Here is a 17,837-nt window from a genome sequence, read left to right as displayed (position 1 = left end):
TAGGGTCTTGATTTCCTCTACCCTATTGAAACCATGTTTAATTTGAAATTCATATGCACTGTACATGCTGTACACCATTTAACTTTAAGTGGTGCTTTGTCAAGTAATGTATTTTAAGTTTTTTCTTCTATTCTGTGAAAGATAAAACAAGCAGGTTCACTAACTCTGTTGTCTGAAGTTTTGGAACTAAAGCCAACTTTGTAGACTTTGACTTGGAAAATGTTTTATTTTTTTTATTTTAGCATTCCCTATTTATAAAGTTTTTGGTTTTCAAGCAATCTGTAGACTCTGTAGACTTATACCATTGACTCCGGGCCATGCCCTCACGTCAACCAGTTTATTCTAAACATCAAGGAACATCTTAGATTCTTGAGATTGTCTTGCTTTAAATGTTATAAAAACAAAAGGATTGAATTAAACAACTGTCCTATAATGTTCTTCTGAAGAACGTCTCCGGGTACGGGAATTTCTCGCTACATTGAAAACCTGTTGGTGACCTTCTGCTGTTTTTTTTTTTTGTATGGTCGGGTTGTTGTCTCTTTGGCACATTCCCCATTTCCATTCTTAATTTTATTCTCATAATCTTCATGTTTCGATATTTCCCTTGACTTGTATGCGTGTTTTTAACAACACGGAAAATCAGAATTAAGCAGTATTTATATTTAGTGTTTTTATAAATTTAGAAACACATCAGAGGGAATTCCCAAGTTTTGATAACATGCAAGAGTTCTCTGATTTCAAATCATTAAATCTATTTCTGTCATATAAGAACTGACGTGTAGTTTTCTTATATGTCACCGTTATGAAACTGATATTTGATATTGTACTTTCATAAAAAAAATGGAGGTCGTAACGTTTAGTTAATATTTAATATACGTCCATGCTACAAATCATAAGTCTAGGGTTTATTTAGACATGTTAGATAATTATGCGCATGTGTATAGTTTTCTTGACATGAAGGGGTATTAGATTGAATGGTTGCTCTGGATTCCCCACTTCATTGATTAATTTGAAACTCACGAGATCCTTTCTATGTCTGTCTGCTATCGAGGGTTATTGTTGTTGCATAATTTCATGTCATATGCATCATTTAAATTTAAATAAATGTAGTCCACAACCTAAAGGTTTAACTATAAGACCCCTTCAGCCAAAATGGAGTCTTTTATGTTATCGCTTCAAAGGACGAAACGTCGAGAAAAAAATAACTAGTGCTGTCGATAGACGTCGTATTATTTAAAAACCGATCGCAATTTAAACAGAGAAATGTGTACGAAAAGGAGTTATGCCCACTGACCCAAAGGAAATGAAATATTTAAAGAGTTTGGAATGGGGTTCAACCTAGAATTCATGTAGGAAAATAGGTGATAAGGTACGATGTGTTATACGTTCTCTCCTCTCAGTGACTGCTGTGGAAAGTAAACTTGGAATTGATAGTACAAAAACAAAACTCAATAAGTACATTGTTCATACACTTGTATCGATGATTGGCTGTTTTTAAAGTTGAATAACTATTCAGATTACGTAAATTACATTTTACGAGCATTTTACACATGCAGTTGAAATTTGAAAATAATATTAATACATGTATCAATGAAAACAATGGCAATCGTATCCCTCAGAGCATGCTGCAATCTGCTCTTTGATTAGGAGTAACTATTATTGCTAGTAGTACAGTGAAGTATTCAATATTATACAGCTTATATTTTGAAAATCTGAAATTATGGGGTCAAATATGACAGGAAGAACAAAGAAAACCAGAAAAAAGATGTAAAGCAGTGATCCATATGTTCAGTGTTGAATTCTAAATACATTTGTCTCATATTATATTGATTAAATTAAGTTTCAATGATAATTGAAAACAATGTTCGATCTGTTTTTTGTTTACCAGCACTTCATTTACCTACATGACATAAGAAATGAAAATAGAATGAGTTGTTGTTGGTCAGTATTCGTAAATTTGGTTTCTTTGACCTGTATGTGAAATGACACAAGATGTTTTAAAAGCTGTTCACTATGGCTTAGTCAAAATATTTATCATCTATTTTATAATAAAAGTGTACATGCATTATTTATAGCTTGTATAGTGGAGGAAGCTGTCTTAATGAAGTCAATAGGTTTGGTATATGTAAAGTAGTAAAGGGGCCCTTATCAGGGTTTTGTTGAATGCAAGTGTTATAAATGAACAAAATATAAGAATTATAATTAATTTATTGTTCATTAAAGGTCTTATATTGTATATTTTATGATGGTATCATACTCATACCTGCTAACTTTCACGATTTAGGCGTGTACTACAGGATTTTGACCCTTTGTCACGATCCTGATCGTGAAAAAAACATCTAAAACACGATTTTGTGAAAATGTACACGATAAATATTATTGGTCCCGATTTTGAACTGTGTCCAAGGGAAGACAATCATGTTCAGGCAATCAAATTCTGGGCTTCTCGTGATCAAATTAATGAGCAAATCAAAAACGTTTTATCTCAAGATTATTCTAACATGCTAGATTTTGAACTTGTGTAGTATTTCTCTGTGTGGTAGGCAGAATTTTAAAATCATGAACATGAAGGTGATTTTTCACCTTCAATGAGGTTCTTACACAGATAAGATTAAAGCATTGTTGCTTTACAAAATTCATAGATGCAGTACTACCATAAAGATAATAAATAGTAGTTTATTAAAAGTCAGTGCTTTAAGGCCTGACTTTCAAGTCATGGTGTTCATCTTTCTCTACGCGACATCCAACAAATCTATGCGGGGGTCATTTGGCCAGAAATAGATCTGGAAAGGTTTAATTTTCTCCTCCTCCTTTTTGTGGTATGAAAAGTTTTTGTTTCTTTCATTTTCATTTGGAAATAAAGAAACGATTAGTGTGTATTGTTTGTTTAAAAAAAAACGTTTTATTAATGTGTATTTTGCATTATAAGCAGTCAACCTGATTACAACCTATCTTTATAATTTTTTGTTTATTTGAATTCAGTGTGGAAAGAGGTCGGGTCAATTTCGAGTACTATCTGCGATCTTAAGATATTTTTAAATCAGTTCAGTCGTTGATAAAACAATTAAAAGTCGACTGAACATGAATTATATTGCATATTACACAATTTCTGTACGTGACAAGACAAGAACATCAAAAAGTGATTAGAAGCGACAATACAATTAATTCAGCGATAAGAAGTGTTAAGAAGACTATTTAGAGACGATACATAAATAAAAAATATCATTGAAACAACTTAAATTATATTCCCAATATATATTGAAAAAAATATGCATTATTTTTATTAAAGGGGCGGTTATAAAACATTTTTTTATATTACATTGATAGATATAAAAAAAAATCATAAAGAAGAAAGGGATTTTCTAGTTTTTATTGAATATAAAGAATATGTTTTATGCACACGCTAAAAATTGGAAATCAAAACAAAGATTTTCGAACTTACTTTTAAAGAATTTATTGAATCAAAACCATGCAATATCATTTCCTTTTTAACAGTGAAATTAGTTGTTCTTGATAGGGACATCATTAATAGGTGTGGCGTCACACTATCACACCAAATGAGAATAGCCTCGCGAGAGAATAGCGATTCGTGTGTCCCTTGTTTGTTATTGTTGCTTCGTCACTAAATTATTCTTCTTGTCGCTGTTTGTCGCTAAAATTCTTCTTGTCTCTTATTAGTGAGACCGGCCGGTTCTGTACTTAACTTCTGTTTCTGCACTGCAAAACAACCACATTTTCAATTAAAGACAGTTAACGATGCCTAGTCCTTGTTGTTGTGTACCTGAGTGTCAAACAACCTCTGTACTATGAAATATAATGATATAACTGGACTAGAAATACACACAACCTGTAATTAACTGCCTTTACAGCGCTTTCACGCTTTGATTCACTAATTGATTGACATTACACTTGCTGTAACATCTGTTATTTATGTATTCAATTAAATTACCAAATCATTTAAAGTACAATGTACTATTCTTTTTTTTCACAAAAGGACCAAACGAACAGGTTTGGAACAACCCCCACATGAGGGATATCCCTCAAATGAGGGACTCAGTCCATAAGACAAGGGGCCATTTTACTGTCATAAAAAAATAAAAAAGAAAATTTTAGACTTTTAACTTAAAAATGGAAAAAAAATCATTATAATTTATATTTGGAACAACTTTTCTAAATGAGGGGTCTAATTATTTTGAAAAATTAAGAATTTCAAGTCCAAGAACATTTCAAAATTCCTATACCTCATGTGTTGATCAAATAATACCAGATAGATCATAAGATGTATAGTTCTTTTGGAAAAGATTTCTTCAAATAGTATGAATATGTGCTCATTTGTACCTAAAAAGTGGGTTTAAATGTCTTTACATTGAGGGGTTACCCTAGGTGTTGTTCCCAACCTGTTAAAGGTCCTTTTTATGCCCCACCTACGATAGAAGAGGGGCATTATGTTTTCTGGTCTGTGCCTCCGTTCGTTCGTCCGTGCGTCCGTTCGCTTCAGGTTAAAGTTTTTGGTCAAGGTAGTTTTTGAAGAAGTTGAAGTCCAATCAACTTGAAACTTAGTACACATGTTCTCCATGATATGATCTTTCTAATTTCAATGCCAAATTATAGTTTTGATCCCAATTTCATGGTCCACTGAACTTAGAAAATGATAGTGCGAAGTTCAGGTTAAAGTTTTTGGTCAAGGTAGTTTTTGATGAAGTTAAAGTTACATCAACTTGAAACTTAGTACACATGTTCCCTATGATATGATCTTTCTAATTTTAATGCCAAATTAGAGTTTTGATCCCCTTTTCACGCTCCACTGAACAAAGAAAATGATAGTGCGAGTGGGGCATCCGTGTACTATGGACACATTCTTGTTTGTGCATTATTTTAAATTGGAAAAGTCAATAATCATGTAATGTCCTTACACATGCAAATAAATCCTGGGCTTATAGCGACATGTTCATCTTTTCATCTTTTCTACTGATATACTATAAACTAGAATCATGCAAATAAACTTAATAAAAAGGCTTGAAAGCTCATCATACAAATATGACACCTTTTCTAGACCACAAAACAGCACTCGCAAAATACGTTCAAATTGTTGTCACGCACTAAAACCCCCATGAGCACTTTAAAAAGTTGGCAAGGATGTATACTTAACCCCTAACGGGAGGGATATGATGAAGACATAATCTTTCAATCAGTTTAATTGAGGTCTGGAGCTGGCATGTCAGTCACTGCTAGTATTCCTTTGTTAATTTATGTCTCATTGTCATTTTGCTTCTGTTATCTATTCTAACATTGGACCCAGACTTCTTATAAACTGAGTTTTACTGTGCGTATTGATGTGTGTTTCTTTATTCTACATTGACTGGAGGTATAGGGGGAGGGTTGATATCTCACAAAAAATGTTTAACCCCGCCACATTTTTGCGCCTGTGTCAAGTCAGGAACATCTGGCCTTTGTTCAATAGTCTTATATGTTTTTTAAATTTTAGTTCATTTATATGTTTCTGAGTTTAGTGTGACGTCCATTTTCACTGAACTTAAGTAAACATTATTGTGTAGGGGTGAGCTGAAGTTCACCTCTCGATGCCAGATTTTCTCGCTGTGTTGAAGACCCATTGGTGGCCTCGGCTGTTTTCTGCTCTTTGGTTGGGTTGATGTCTCTTTGTCACATTCCCTGTTTCCATTCTCAAATTCTTCATAGTGGACAAAACTGTCATATATATATATATCTATCTAAATCGCCTTGGTAACCACATTTTTATTTATTTTCCAGCTCACCACCGATTGTACTATTTCTATGATAAGATAATACAAGACACCATTCTAGATAAGGACGTCCTTGATCTATTGATTTCCAAATGTATCCTTAGGATTGAAGATAGAGCACAAATAGAATACCATCCAAAGCCATCTGACCGCAACAAATGTATCTTAGACCTTCTATTACAAAGACCAGAAGATTCCTACAGTGTATTATTACAGGTTCTTAAGGAGTCTCCTACTTGTTCTAAAGATCTGATAGAATATATGGAAGGGCAACAATTTTCCCATCATGAAGTTCATTCACAGTCCAAAGTTAAATCATGTAGTGAGTATTTAGTTTTCATTCTGATTATTTGTATGAAAGGCAGTGTCTGGTAAATGCCAATCAGACAAAACCAGTTATTTGAAATTTCAATCCCCCCCTAATTTGTCCTGGGCATGCCTTTATCCTTAATAGTGGAATTACAATTATAGGTACAATAAAAAGTATAACAGGAAAAGCACTATCTATAAAAATCAGAAGATGTGATATCAATGCCAATGAAACAACTATTTACCAGATACCAAATTTACTAGATGCATGTAACTATAGGTATGGAAGCTATTGCCTTCAACAATGAGCAATGTGTAGAAAGTTATTAAAGACAAACACCTAATTCAAACGGGAAAAGTAACTGCCAAAAAAAAAAAAAAAAAAAAAATACGAAGAAAGCAAACAACTACCACCACTTAATAACAGGGTCCCATATTACTATGAGTACCACTGGCTCCCCTTTAATAGAAGACTTGTTCCTGTATTATAAATCACAATTTATGGCTAAATGAAGGAAATTTAGATTGGTCTGAATTACATTTAATTGATAAATAAAATAAAACAATAAAGACAACAACACCCATCAATTACCGCATGGTAAGAGTTTTGTGTTTTGTGGTTTAAGTGGTTCATTTTGTTTCTAATTCCTTCCTTTTTCACTAAGTAAAATGATTGGTATTCCGAATTATTTGACTTTGTGTACTTATGTATGGTATGTTAATCTTCAGTGATGGACTGCTTCTTATCTGTATGTTTCTGTGGTTGCTTCTGTTTCCAAATGTCTAATTCTTTTCTCCTCAGGCCACAGTTTTTTAATTTGTTGGTTTACGGATTTTCTCCATGAAAAAGTCGGGTCGGTCGGTCGGAAAAAAAAAGAAAAAAAAAGATCTTTCAAGACAGAAAACTGATATGCAAAATAAAAATATATTTCACCTTTCTAATAATATGTTTGTCATACTATTTTTTCATCGTTCTTAAATTTTAGTTTGATGAAATATTATTGCTCAGCTGTAAACATCGCATGACATTGTCTAATAATTTCCCGTAAAAAAAAGGGGGTACACAGTAACACTGACAAAGACGAAATTAAATCGTCATTTCACAAACAAGAAAAAAAGATTCACGTCAGTTATTAGGCTTAGCTTTTAATCAAAACTTTGTGAAAAATAATAAGCACGAAAACTGATAAAGAAAAAAAAGTAAAAACGTCGTACGAAAATAAGTTTCAACACACGTGTCAAAATAGACATAATAGACTCGTCCACTGGAAAAACGAGAATATCAGGTTAAATAATCTGTTGTCATGCATTCCAGTTTTTTATCCAAATGGACGATATTTTTTTTCTATAAAACAAACAAATATCAAATGATTTGTTAAAATTCAGTATTTTAACTTGATGTCTTGAACTTCCACCTGTCCACATTTGGACGAGTCTATTTATATGAGAACATGCATCTTACGGACTGGTGACAAATAAGGAAAACGAACTTATTGTGTAATTGGTTTTAAACACAGGTTTCGTTCCGCAAAATTATTTGCGCAAACGACATTTCAAGGTCATTAATAATTGATTTGTCTATTTTTAGAAACGTAAACTGAAAGTTTCATTTTTCACAACAGAAAGTGTCATCACTTCTGTTAGTGATTAATACATTTCATTTCATAAAAAAGGATACTTTAATTATTTTTCAGTGATAATGCATTTGTTAGGGTCGGCGAGAATAAAAAAAAAGCCTGAAAATTCGATTTTATTTTTATTTTGGAAATCGGCAAAATCGGGTCGGCGGATCCGTAAACCAACAAATTAAAAAATCCTGGCCTCACACATTGTTAATAACTTTATTGACTAACTTTCACTTTAAACTATACTATATTCTTATTTTACTTTCACTTTCTATTTATATCTATAACGTCGTCCTCACAACCTCTATTGTTCGGCGTACCACACAACTGCAAAATTTGTACTTCACTGTTTGATTTCATGTGTAATATTGTCCTGAAGACGCCACCCTTGTTGGCGAAACATGTCGACCAGAATAAACACTTACCATGGGGTAATTGATGGATGTTGTTGTCTTTATTGTTCTATTTTACTTTTAAAAGACAACTGTGAATACCTTACGGTATCCTCCACCCACTATTACCCAACCGCACGATAATCACTTCAGATGTTGGTTCATCTTGTTTAAATTAAAGTTAATTGATAAATGTAAGGACTCTTGCCATAACCTTGATATCCTTTTGCATTAAATAATACAAAATTCTTTAATTATACTGGTCAAATTTACCCAAGGCCAAGGGAACTAACTGTGATTTGGTGTAAAAGCAAACCATAAGAACAAACTTTAATCAAAGTACTGAAGTACTGAACATCAGAGGACCTCAAGTTGTGTTGAATTATTGATAAATGACAGGTGTTTATATTATACTTGTCGGACAGATATGTTCACCTTACAATATAGTACATATAACATTATTTGCTATGCTATAAATATATATCATATCTGAGATACTGACTTGAACTAGGATACTTAACTTTGTGAATTATCAATGATTATGTGGTCAAATGAGAACTGTTGGATTGGCATTATGACTATATAGTTGCAAACATACAAAAATAGTTAGCATATAACATACAATTATTCAATAGTTTTGTTGTGTATGATTTACAAATAGAAAAATAGAGATGGCAAGACCTGAAGAAGGCCGCCTGATTCTTTTAAGTGACATACATGTATGAACAACAGAGTCGGTGTGGGGCCACTAAGCTTAACTGCCCGCTTTGCACCAGCCAATATAAATGAATGCCTAGGGTGGGAATCGAACCCACATACACCAACTCTGTTGTCCCTATATTTTTAAATGAACAAAAAATTATAAAAAATAAATTTAAAAAAATGTATAAATTGGTTAAAATTTAATTATCAATTTATACATGAAAATATTTATAGGATGATTTTCTGTGATTCAGATGGCTACTCAGATTGTAATCTTATAGGCTCTAATGTACAGCTACATGAATAGACAGCATAAGAGTGTTTAAAATTGCTAAGGCAGACTTTTGGGAGGAGGAAGGAGCTTAAGGCATGCTTTTTCGAGGAGCTCCATGTATGGTTAATGGGTAGTCCTTTTTTTTATAAAGTTTTACCCAAAGTGTTGACTTGCTAGACCCCTCCCCCTTTAAAACTCCTTGATTCTCATCCAATTTGATAGAAATCTAAACTGCTTTAAAACAAGGTTGTAGGTAATAACAATTATGTTTGGGAATAAAATAGAAAGGTTGCTTTAAACATGTTAAATGTTGCTGAACATTTTGTTTGAATTATCTAGAATATACATGTCATTTTGGTCTTTTGTGGATAGTTGTGTCATTGGCAATCATACCACATCTTCTTATTTATATGTACTTGTGGTTTTAATTGTGGACATTTTAAATCCATGTTAACTTATGCATGACTCTGGCCTCTGGTACAAATTAGAACATGGAATTATTCATGCAAACTCACACAAAGATTCTTGAGATTTAAATTTCCACAGAATAATAAATAAACAAAAACATTAAACGTTTTAAACAATTAACATACTAAAATTTATGATAAAACATTTAACATACTAAAATTTATGATAAAAGAGATAACAATCCATTTTTAGATCGTGAAGCTCCCTTGTCACCTACTTACAGTGTTTATATATCTCAACTTGTATGATTCTCTCGTGTATGTACACAATGTAACAATGTTTTAGATTTTAACGAGAGAAATTTATGTATTACTGAAAATTATTACACCAGGGTTTTCCATATCACAACCTAGTCATTACATTTACTCAATTTTATCAGCGGTATAAGGACATTATTTATCCAATATAGCTCAACATGCAGACTTCTTAAACGTTCAGGTATTTCACATCCAATTTTTTATGGAAATATTCTTTATAAAGCACACAGGTGTCAGTATTCACCTCAGAAACTAACAAACCTTTGAATAGACTTTTTAAGAAGGAATATAGTAACGATACTGTTATCAGGTCGTTAAAGATTGCATATTTTGGCGTTAATATCGATTCACTTATAGGGTCTTTGCATTGGAACTAAACACATTTATTCAAAAAACAGTTGTTGGCCTGACACTGGTTATGTTCTTATATATGTTACCAGGAAGAATTGTGCTTGATATTCATATGATGAAATCATAATCTTTCAGTCAGTTTTATTGAAGTCTGGAGCTGGTATGTCAGTTAACTGCTAGTAGTCTTTTGTTTTTTATGTATTATTGTCATTTTGTTTATTTTCTATGGTTACATCTTCTGACATCAGACTCAGTCTTCTCTTGAACTGAATTTTAATGTGCGTATTGTTATGCGTTTACTTTTCAAAATTGGCTAGAGGTATAGGGAGATGGTTGAGATCTCACTAACATAACCCGCCGGATTTTTGCGCCTGTCCCAAGTCAGGAGCCTCTGGTCTTTGTTAGTCATGTAATATTTTAATTTTGGTTTCTTGTGTACAATTTGGAAATTAGTATGGCGTTCATTATCACTGAACTATTATATATTTGATTAGGGGCTAACTGAAGGACGCCTCTGGTTGCATGAATTTCTCGGTACTTTGAAGACCTGTTGGTGACCTTCTGCTGTTGTTTTTTTCTCTTTGGTTTGACAGGTTGTTGTCTTTTTGACACATTCCCCATTTCCATTCTCAATTTTAACATTTTGATAAAATAAAATAATACACTAACCCTTTGCAATGTTACATCAACTTTTAATCTGGGGTTCCAGAAAACTTTTAAAATATCTCTTGCAGTCATATGCAGGGTATACATGGTATAGCGCTCATAGGTTTGTCTCTCATTGTCTCTATAAACATGACAAAGATTTGCTAAGTTTACTCATACAGAATCCCAATATCGCTCTCATTAGTATATAAAGATACATGTGTGCTCAAATTACCATTTGAATTAGTCTCAAAATTGATATATCTAACTCAATTGAGTAGATCTAGCTCAAATTTTACTCATAAATGTAAGTGATCATATTTGCTCAATTTAAGATCTCATGGGTGCTCGTAGTGATTGGAAACTGATTGTATTTGCTCAAGTACTCATGTATGCGTGAACATATGTCTTATTCAAATACCTAAAATTTTACATGGATTACACAACTTAATAATTTTGGCAATACATGTACATGTGACATGTATGGCATGGTCCAAAATTATACAATACTACAACAGTTAATCTATATTTATACCTCTAAAATTGTAGGGATTCTTCAAATATATCTAGAGGCTAGTAAATGGTACGGACAACGCCACTTATTGTAATTCAGTAAATGTGATTTACCCAAATTCTGACTTTCAGTGTAAAATAAGACTCTTGCTTTTACGAGCAAGAGTCAACATTCACACTCAAAAATAGTCCATCTCTATTGGAAGAAAACTCTGAATATTACATACATGTAAAATACAATTATTTCAACCAATAATTATATATAAGAATTACTTACAAATTCATTAACAAAATCCGCTTTTTTTCTAGTCAAGGGACGTAATTATTCAAATATACTAATGCAAGTAACTAAGTCGGAGATGGAGCGAAAATCCGAAACAGTACCTTAAAAAACAGAAAATAGTTCAAAGTGTGTCCAAGTGATCAATCTACTTGTTATTTACGAAGAAAAGAAATTTAACTTAAAAAATTGTTGAGATCTTTAAAAAACCCACAAATTGTTGCATTTAAGAATACAAAGAAAGTAACCTTATCTTTAAGGGCCTTGCAGGTTCTTGTTACTCCTACCCAATCTGCTGGTATTTTCAAAATGGCTGCGGGGGACGCGGCCTGAAAAATGATTTTAATATTGTGTCAGATTAAATATTCCTGATTTTGCTACGTTAATATTATAGACAAATATGCTACAAACGGTTTAAAGATGTTACTCTAAATCAAATAATTGAAATATAATTACCTTTCTGTGTGTAATTGCGTGAATTGATTTTCTCTCGCTCGCTCTTGCTCACTTGATGAATATGCATTCGTGGTATTCATCCGCAACAACAATTTTTCAGTATATCATTGATATTGAAGATCGTTTGATTAATATACGAATATTTCTAACGACAAAACATTTTCATATTATTAATTTGCATTTAAAAAAATCAAAATAATCTTAGTATCCATTGAAAACATGAATTTAAAAGAAACGACAAGGAATTTTGTCCGCGGGTTCATACGGTTAATTTCCCAACACGAATTATATATGTATTTCTTTGATATTTGAAGATCTTTGAAAAGTAGGCGATGGCAATACACCCGAGGCCCCTCAGGGGCCTCTGATGTAAAAATCAGTTGACAAGGGCATGACGAATCAGATCAACATAAAGCACAAACAACAAAAAAACTAAAGACACAAAGTACCGTTCAAAGAGTACTCACAGCTACTGAATGCTAGTTTCCCAGACTCAAATATCAATCAGTACACATCCAACAGATTCAATTATATGTAAAGACATTTTAAATAATCTGTGAAAAAGACAACCTTGGGCAATGCTAAAATACAAGTATTGACAGGATGTAAGACCATAAGAGTGTATTCTATATTGCAGTATTTATTTTGTTATGTTTAATTTATTAATAACAAAATCACTGTTAATATTGATAAAAAGTGATGAAAATTTAATTGTCTCAATTGGAGAAATATTGAACCACACTTGATGCAGTGGTATAAGCTATATTTACAGGCTCTATAAAACACCGTAAACATAAATTATCTTGCATTGATATTAGTGTCTCATAATTGTACTCAATATTTAACTAAACAAATGAAAAGTCATAGCTTAAGTTACTATGACTGTTAATTCCTTCTCTATTATTTAGTTACAGGGAACCATTCAGTCAGGTTGCAAAAGAACTACTACAATCTGATTCAGAATTTATCTGATGTTAGAAATGTCATTGATTCATTAATATCAAAGGGAGTTTTAGAACCAGATGACCATGCAGATATAGCTTTCAGTGGAGTGTCAGCTGAAATGAATAGAAAACTTATAGCTAAGATCAGAAGTGAACAAGATTATATAGTATTTCTGGAGGCTCTTAAGGAGGATCCTGTGTCAGCTAATGCAGAGCTGGCTTCTGTCTTAGAATCAACTGATGTTAACCAAGATGAATTAAATCAAACAGGTTCAGTTATTTTATCAACTATCTATTAATTAACATAGAATGCACAGCTGCATGCATAATTCAAACAAAATAATCTTAAACGTTGAAGAGAATAATTAGGCTAATGAGGGGCACCAGAAGGGCAAACTTGTTGTTCTACTTGGATAACAACTCAAGTTTTATCACAAGTAAAGTGGTCAAAACTATTAACTGTTTTTGGCCGAGTTGTTGTCTCTTTGACACATTCCCTGTTACCATTCTGAGTTTCATGTGTAAGATGCATACATATTAAAATGAATTTGGTCTCCAAAACTGTAACATGTGTAAGCTTTATGTGTCACCATTGGTAGAATTGGAACTAAATAGACATAATAAATGATGAAATAGAACAATGAACTGTTTTAAAAAAATAAAGAAATAAGCAGACAAGTATTGACAAACAACATTATTTTTATATCCTTTTACAAGATTGATACGATTGTTGTCTGTTTACCCAGTGGCAAATATTTCATGCATGTTCAGGATGATATCCTTTTACAAGATTGATACAATTGTTGTGTGTTAACATTCAGTGGAAAACATTGCATGCATGTTCAGGAAGATATCCTTTTACAAGATTGATACGATTGTTGTCTGTTTACATCCAGCGGCAAATATTTCATGCATGTTCAGGATGATATCATTTTACAAGATTGATACGATTGTTGTCTGTTTACATCCAGTGGCAAATATTTCATGCATGTTCAGGATGATATCAATTTACAATAGGGCTATGACCAAGATAAAATATATATGTGTGTCCTATAACATGCCCAAAATGATAAATTGCCAAATGGCCACCAACCTTCAATGTGGGAGACATTTCATGGGTTCTTCCGGTATAAACTCATTCAGAAAATTCATTTTTCTTTAATCCAGTCATGATACTGAATAAATGTATCATTACAGGAGGTAGAATTTAAAAACTGAGTCAATGACACTTTTTTTTTTAGCTCACTTGACCCTATGTGGGCCAAGTGAGCTTTTTCTCATTTCTCCATTACAAAAATCTTCTGCTCTGAAACTCCAGGGCCAATTTACCCAACCTTGGCCACAATCAGTATTGGGGAATCTAGTTTAAAAAATGTATCCAATGACCCCGCATTGGGACAACATGGTCACCATGGCCACCATGGCTCAAAATAGAACATAGGGGTAAATTGCAGTTTTTAGCTTATATCTTTGAAACTAAAGCATTAAGAGCAAATGTGAAACGGGGTACAAATGTTTATCAGATTCAGATCTATCTGACCTGAAATTTATAGACGAATCATACAATCTGTTGTTGGGTTGCTGCACCTGATGTAGTTAATTTAAGAAAATTTTGCAGTTGTTTGGTATTATCTTTAATATTATTATAGATAGAGATAAACAGCAATAATATTCAGCAAAGTAAGATCAATAAATAAGTCATAATTACCAAAATTGTCAATTGACCCCTTAAGGATTTATTGCCATTTATAGTCAATGTTTCATAAATTTTTCTAATCTTTTACAATTTCTTATAATCTACTGGGCCAAATAGAATTAATAATAGCTACAATTTTCAATAAGGTATTTTGATGGACACATTTATTCGATGACCCTGTCACCCAACCAACATGACCGCCAGGGTTAAAATAAGAACATACGGGTTTACTATTGAAGTCTAAGTGAAAATTTAAAAACAAAACAATGTCAAATGGTCACTTCACACAAATTTGAATAATGATATATTGTAAGGGGTCTTCTGTAACTATTGTAAGACTACAATGGGATTATTTTATTTAACGCATCAATGTAAATAAAAAAAATTTGATGAGACTGTCATTAAAGTGAGAGGGTTAGCGCTATAAAACTAGGTTTAATCCACCATTTTCTACATTTGAAAATGCCTGTACCAAGTCAGGAATATGACAGTTCTCGTTAATCCTTTTTGAAACTTGTGCGCACAACTTTTTTAATCTTGTGCACACAATTTTAAATCTGTTATGGTTCAATTGCAATAGACTGCGTGTTATATTAAAAAAATTAAAACTGTCGCGCAAAACTTTTAAACTTGAGCACACAACTTTTAATCTTGTGCGCACAATCTTTAATCCTGTGCGCACAACTTTTTAAATCTTGTTCACACAACTTTAAATCTTTTATGGTTCAATTGCACTAGACTGCGTTATATTTGAAGAAGGGATGTTTGGTTAGGTAAAACGGGATATAATGGATATCTTTTTAGTACCGGACTCCATGTGAAAATGAAGATGTGTTATGTGCTTTGGAAAACTTTGCAGAGATCGACAAAATAAACCTTGCAGATTTTTAAAGCCACTCTTGTAAAAAGTGGGAAAACCTGACAATTTCAACATATTAATCATAAAGGAAATCCAACATTAAGAACTAATTCAGCAACCAAAGTACATTGTTCGGACTTGGGAACCCTGATCAATCTAACGAAATAACAACAACTTTTTAACACGTAACAACCGACTATTAAGAACGTTTTGGGAAGCCTTATCTTTCTTGAAAACCTTTCTTCTGCTAATAGAGATGCCATGCAATATTTGAGAAACTACATCAAAGAAATAGTCCACAAGATTTAAAGTTGTGCGCACAAGATTCAAAAAGTTGTGCAAGTTTTAAAGTTTTAAATATTTTTAATTTCCTATTTGACACTTAAGAGCTCCTTACAAATGTGAATATTTGTTTATTATTTTTTTAATAATAGGAAATCACATTAATTGATTCTGGTTTTTTCACCAAGCCTTTTAACATTTCTTACTTTTGGAAAAGTTAAATGAAGTCTCCTATCACAAGCATATCCATGTGGACTGTACATATACACATCATCTCAGACAAATGTTCAGACTAAATACAAATACATTCACTTGAAAATGACCGAACATTTCTTGTGTTAAATATAGTTTATAGGTTGAGTTTATTTATCATGTCTTTTTTTTTACAATAGCCAACATACAACAGCTAACAAACAGACCAGGATTCCAGTCACTGGTTACATTAGTTTCAATGGTTAAAGCTGAACAGATTTCAGATACAGAACCAGAGAGCCATGATACAGGATTAGCAGCAGACTTATATAGACTACAGTCTTGGTATAATAAGATCATTAAAATGTCATCGATGGATTTAGATAAATATCAGCAATTTGTTCAAACAGTAAATGAAGTAAGATATGTTCTGTAGTTTACAGAGTTTTGTTCATCTGATGAGTAAAGACTTTCTCAACTGATTTTTATACGACCGCAAATTTTGAAAAAATTTTCGTCGTATATTGCTATCACGTTGGCGTCGTCGTCGCTGTCGTCGTCGTCGTCGTCGTCCGAATACTTTTAGTTTTCGCACTCTAACTTTAGTAAAAGTGAATATAAATCTATAAAATTTTATCACAAGGTTTATGCCCACAAAAGGAAGGTTGGTATTGATTTTGGGAGTTTTGGTCCCAACATTTTAGGAATTAGGGGCCAAAAAGGGCCCAAATAAGCATTTTCTTGGTTTTCGCACTATAACTTAAGTTTAAGTTAATAGAAATCTATGAAATTTTGACACAAGGTTTATGACCATAAAAGAAAGGTTGGGATTGATTTTGGGAGTTTTGGTTTCAACAGTGTAGGAATTAGGGGCCAAAAAAGGGCCCAAATAAGCATTATTCTTGGTTTTCGCACTATAACTTTAGTTTAAGTAAATAGAAAATAATGAAATTTAAACACAATGTTTCTGACCACAAAAGGAAGGTTGGTATTGATTTTGGGAGTTTAGGTCCCAACAGTTTAGGAATTAGGGGCCAAAAAGGGACCCAAATAAACATTTTCTTGGTTTTCGCACCATAACTTTAGTATAAGTAAATAGAAATCTATGAAATTTAAACACAAGGTTTATGACCATAAAAGGAAGGTTGGTAATGATTTTGGGAGTTTTGGTCCCAACAGTTTAGGAAAAGGGGTCCAAAAGGTCCAAAATTAAACTTTGTTTGATTTCATCAAAATTGAATAATTGGGGTTCTTTGATATGCCGAATCTAACTGTGTATGTAGATTTATAACTTTTGGTCCCGTTTTCAAATTGGCCTACATTAAGGTCCAAAGGGTCCAAAATTAAACTTTCGTTTGATTTTGACAAAAAATTAATCGGTTGGGTTCTTTGATATGCTGAATCTAAAAATGTACTTAGATTCTTGATTATCGGCCCAGTTTTCAAGTTGGTCCAAATCGGGGTCCAAAATTAAACTTTGTTTGATTTCATCAAAAATTGAATAAATGGGGTTCTTTGATATGCCAAATCTAACTGTGTATGTAGATTCCTCATTTTTGGTCTTGTTTTCAAATTGGTCTACATTAAAGTCCAAAGGGTCCAAAATTAAACTTAGTTTGATTTTAACAAAAATTGAAATCTTGGGGTTCTTTGATATGCTGAATCCACACATGTACTTAGATTTTTGATTATGGGCCCAGTTTTCAAGTTGGTCCAAATCAGGATCTAAAATTATTATATTAAGTTTTGTGCAATAGCAAGTCTTTTCAATTGCACAGTATTGCGCAATGGCAAGAAATATCTTATTGCAAAATATTGTGAAATAGCAAT

The 17,837-nt window shown here is 32.5% G+C and overlaps 1 protein-coding gene across 1 annotated transcript in view; it reads left to right on the top strand.

Moving 5' to 3' along the window:
• The window catches only part of LOC134695321 (uncharacterized), a 77,094-nt gene that overhangs the window by 35,227 nt on the left and 24,030 nt on the right, over nucleotides 1-17,837 (top strand). Inside the window, exons 5-7 of the mRNA XM_063556545.1 lie at nucleotides 5,770-6,084; nucleotides 12,943-13,248; nucleotides 16,208-16,425. Of these exons, the coding sequence (XP_063412615.1) occupies nucleotides 5,770-6,084; nucleotides 12,943-13,248; nucleotides 16,208-16,425 (839 nt within the window). The remainder of the gene's footprint in view (nucleotides 1-5,769; nucleotides 6,085-12,942; nucleotides 13,249-16,207; nucleotides 16,426-17,837) is intronic.

The sequence above is a fragment of the Mytilus trossulus genome, chromosome 13 (assembly GCF_036588685.1).
Source record: "Mytilus trossulus isolate FHL-02 chromosome 13, PNRI_Mtr1.1.1.hap1, whole genome shotgun sequence".
Classification (NCBI taxonomy): domain Eukaryota; kingdom Metazoa; phylum Mollusca; class Bivalvia; order Mytilida; family Mytilidae; genus Mytilus; species Mytilus trossulus.
This window is presented reverse-complemented; position numbering and strand designations above follow the sequence as displayed.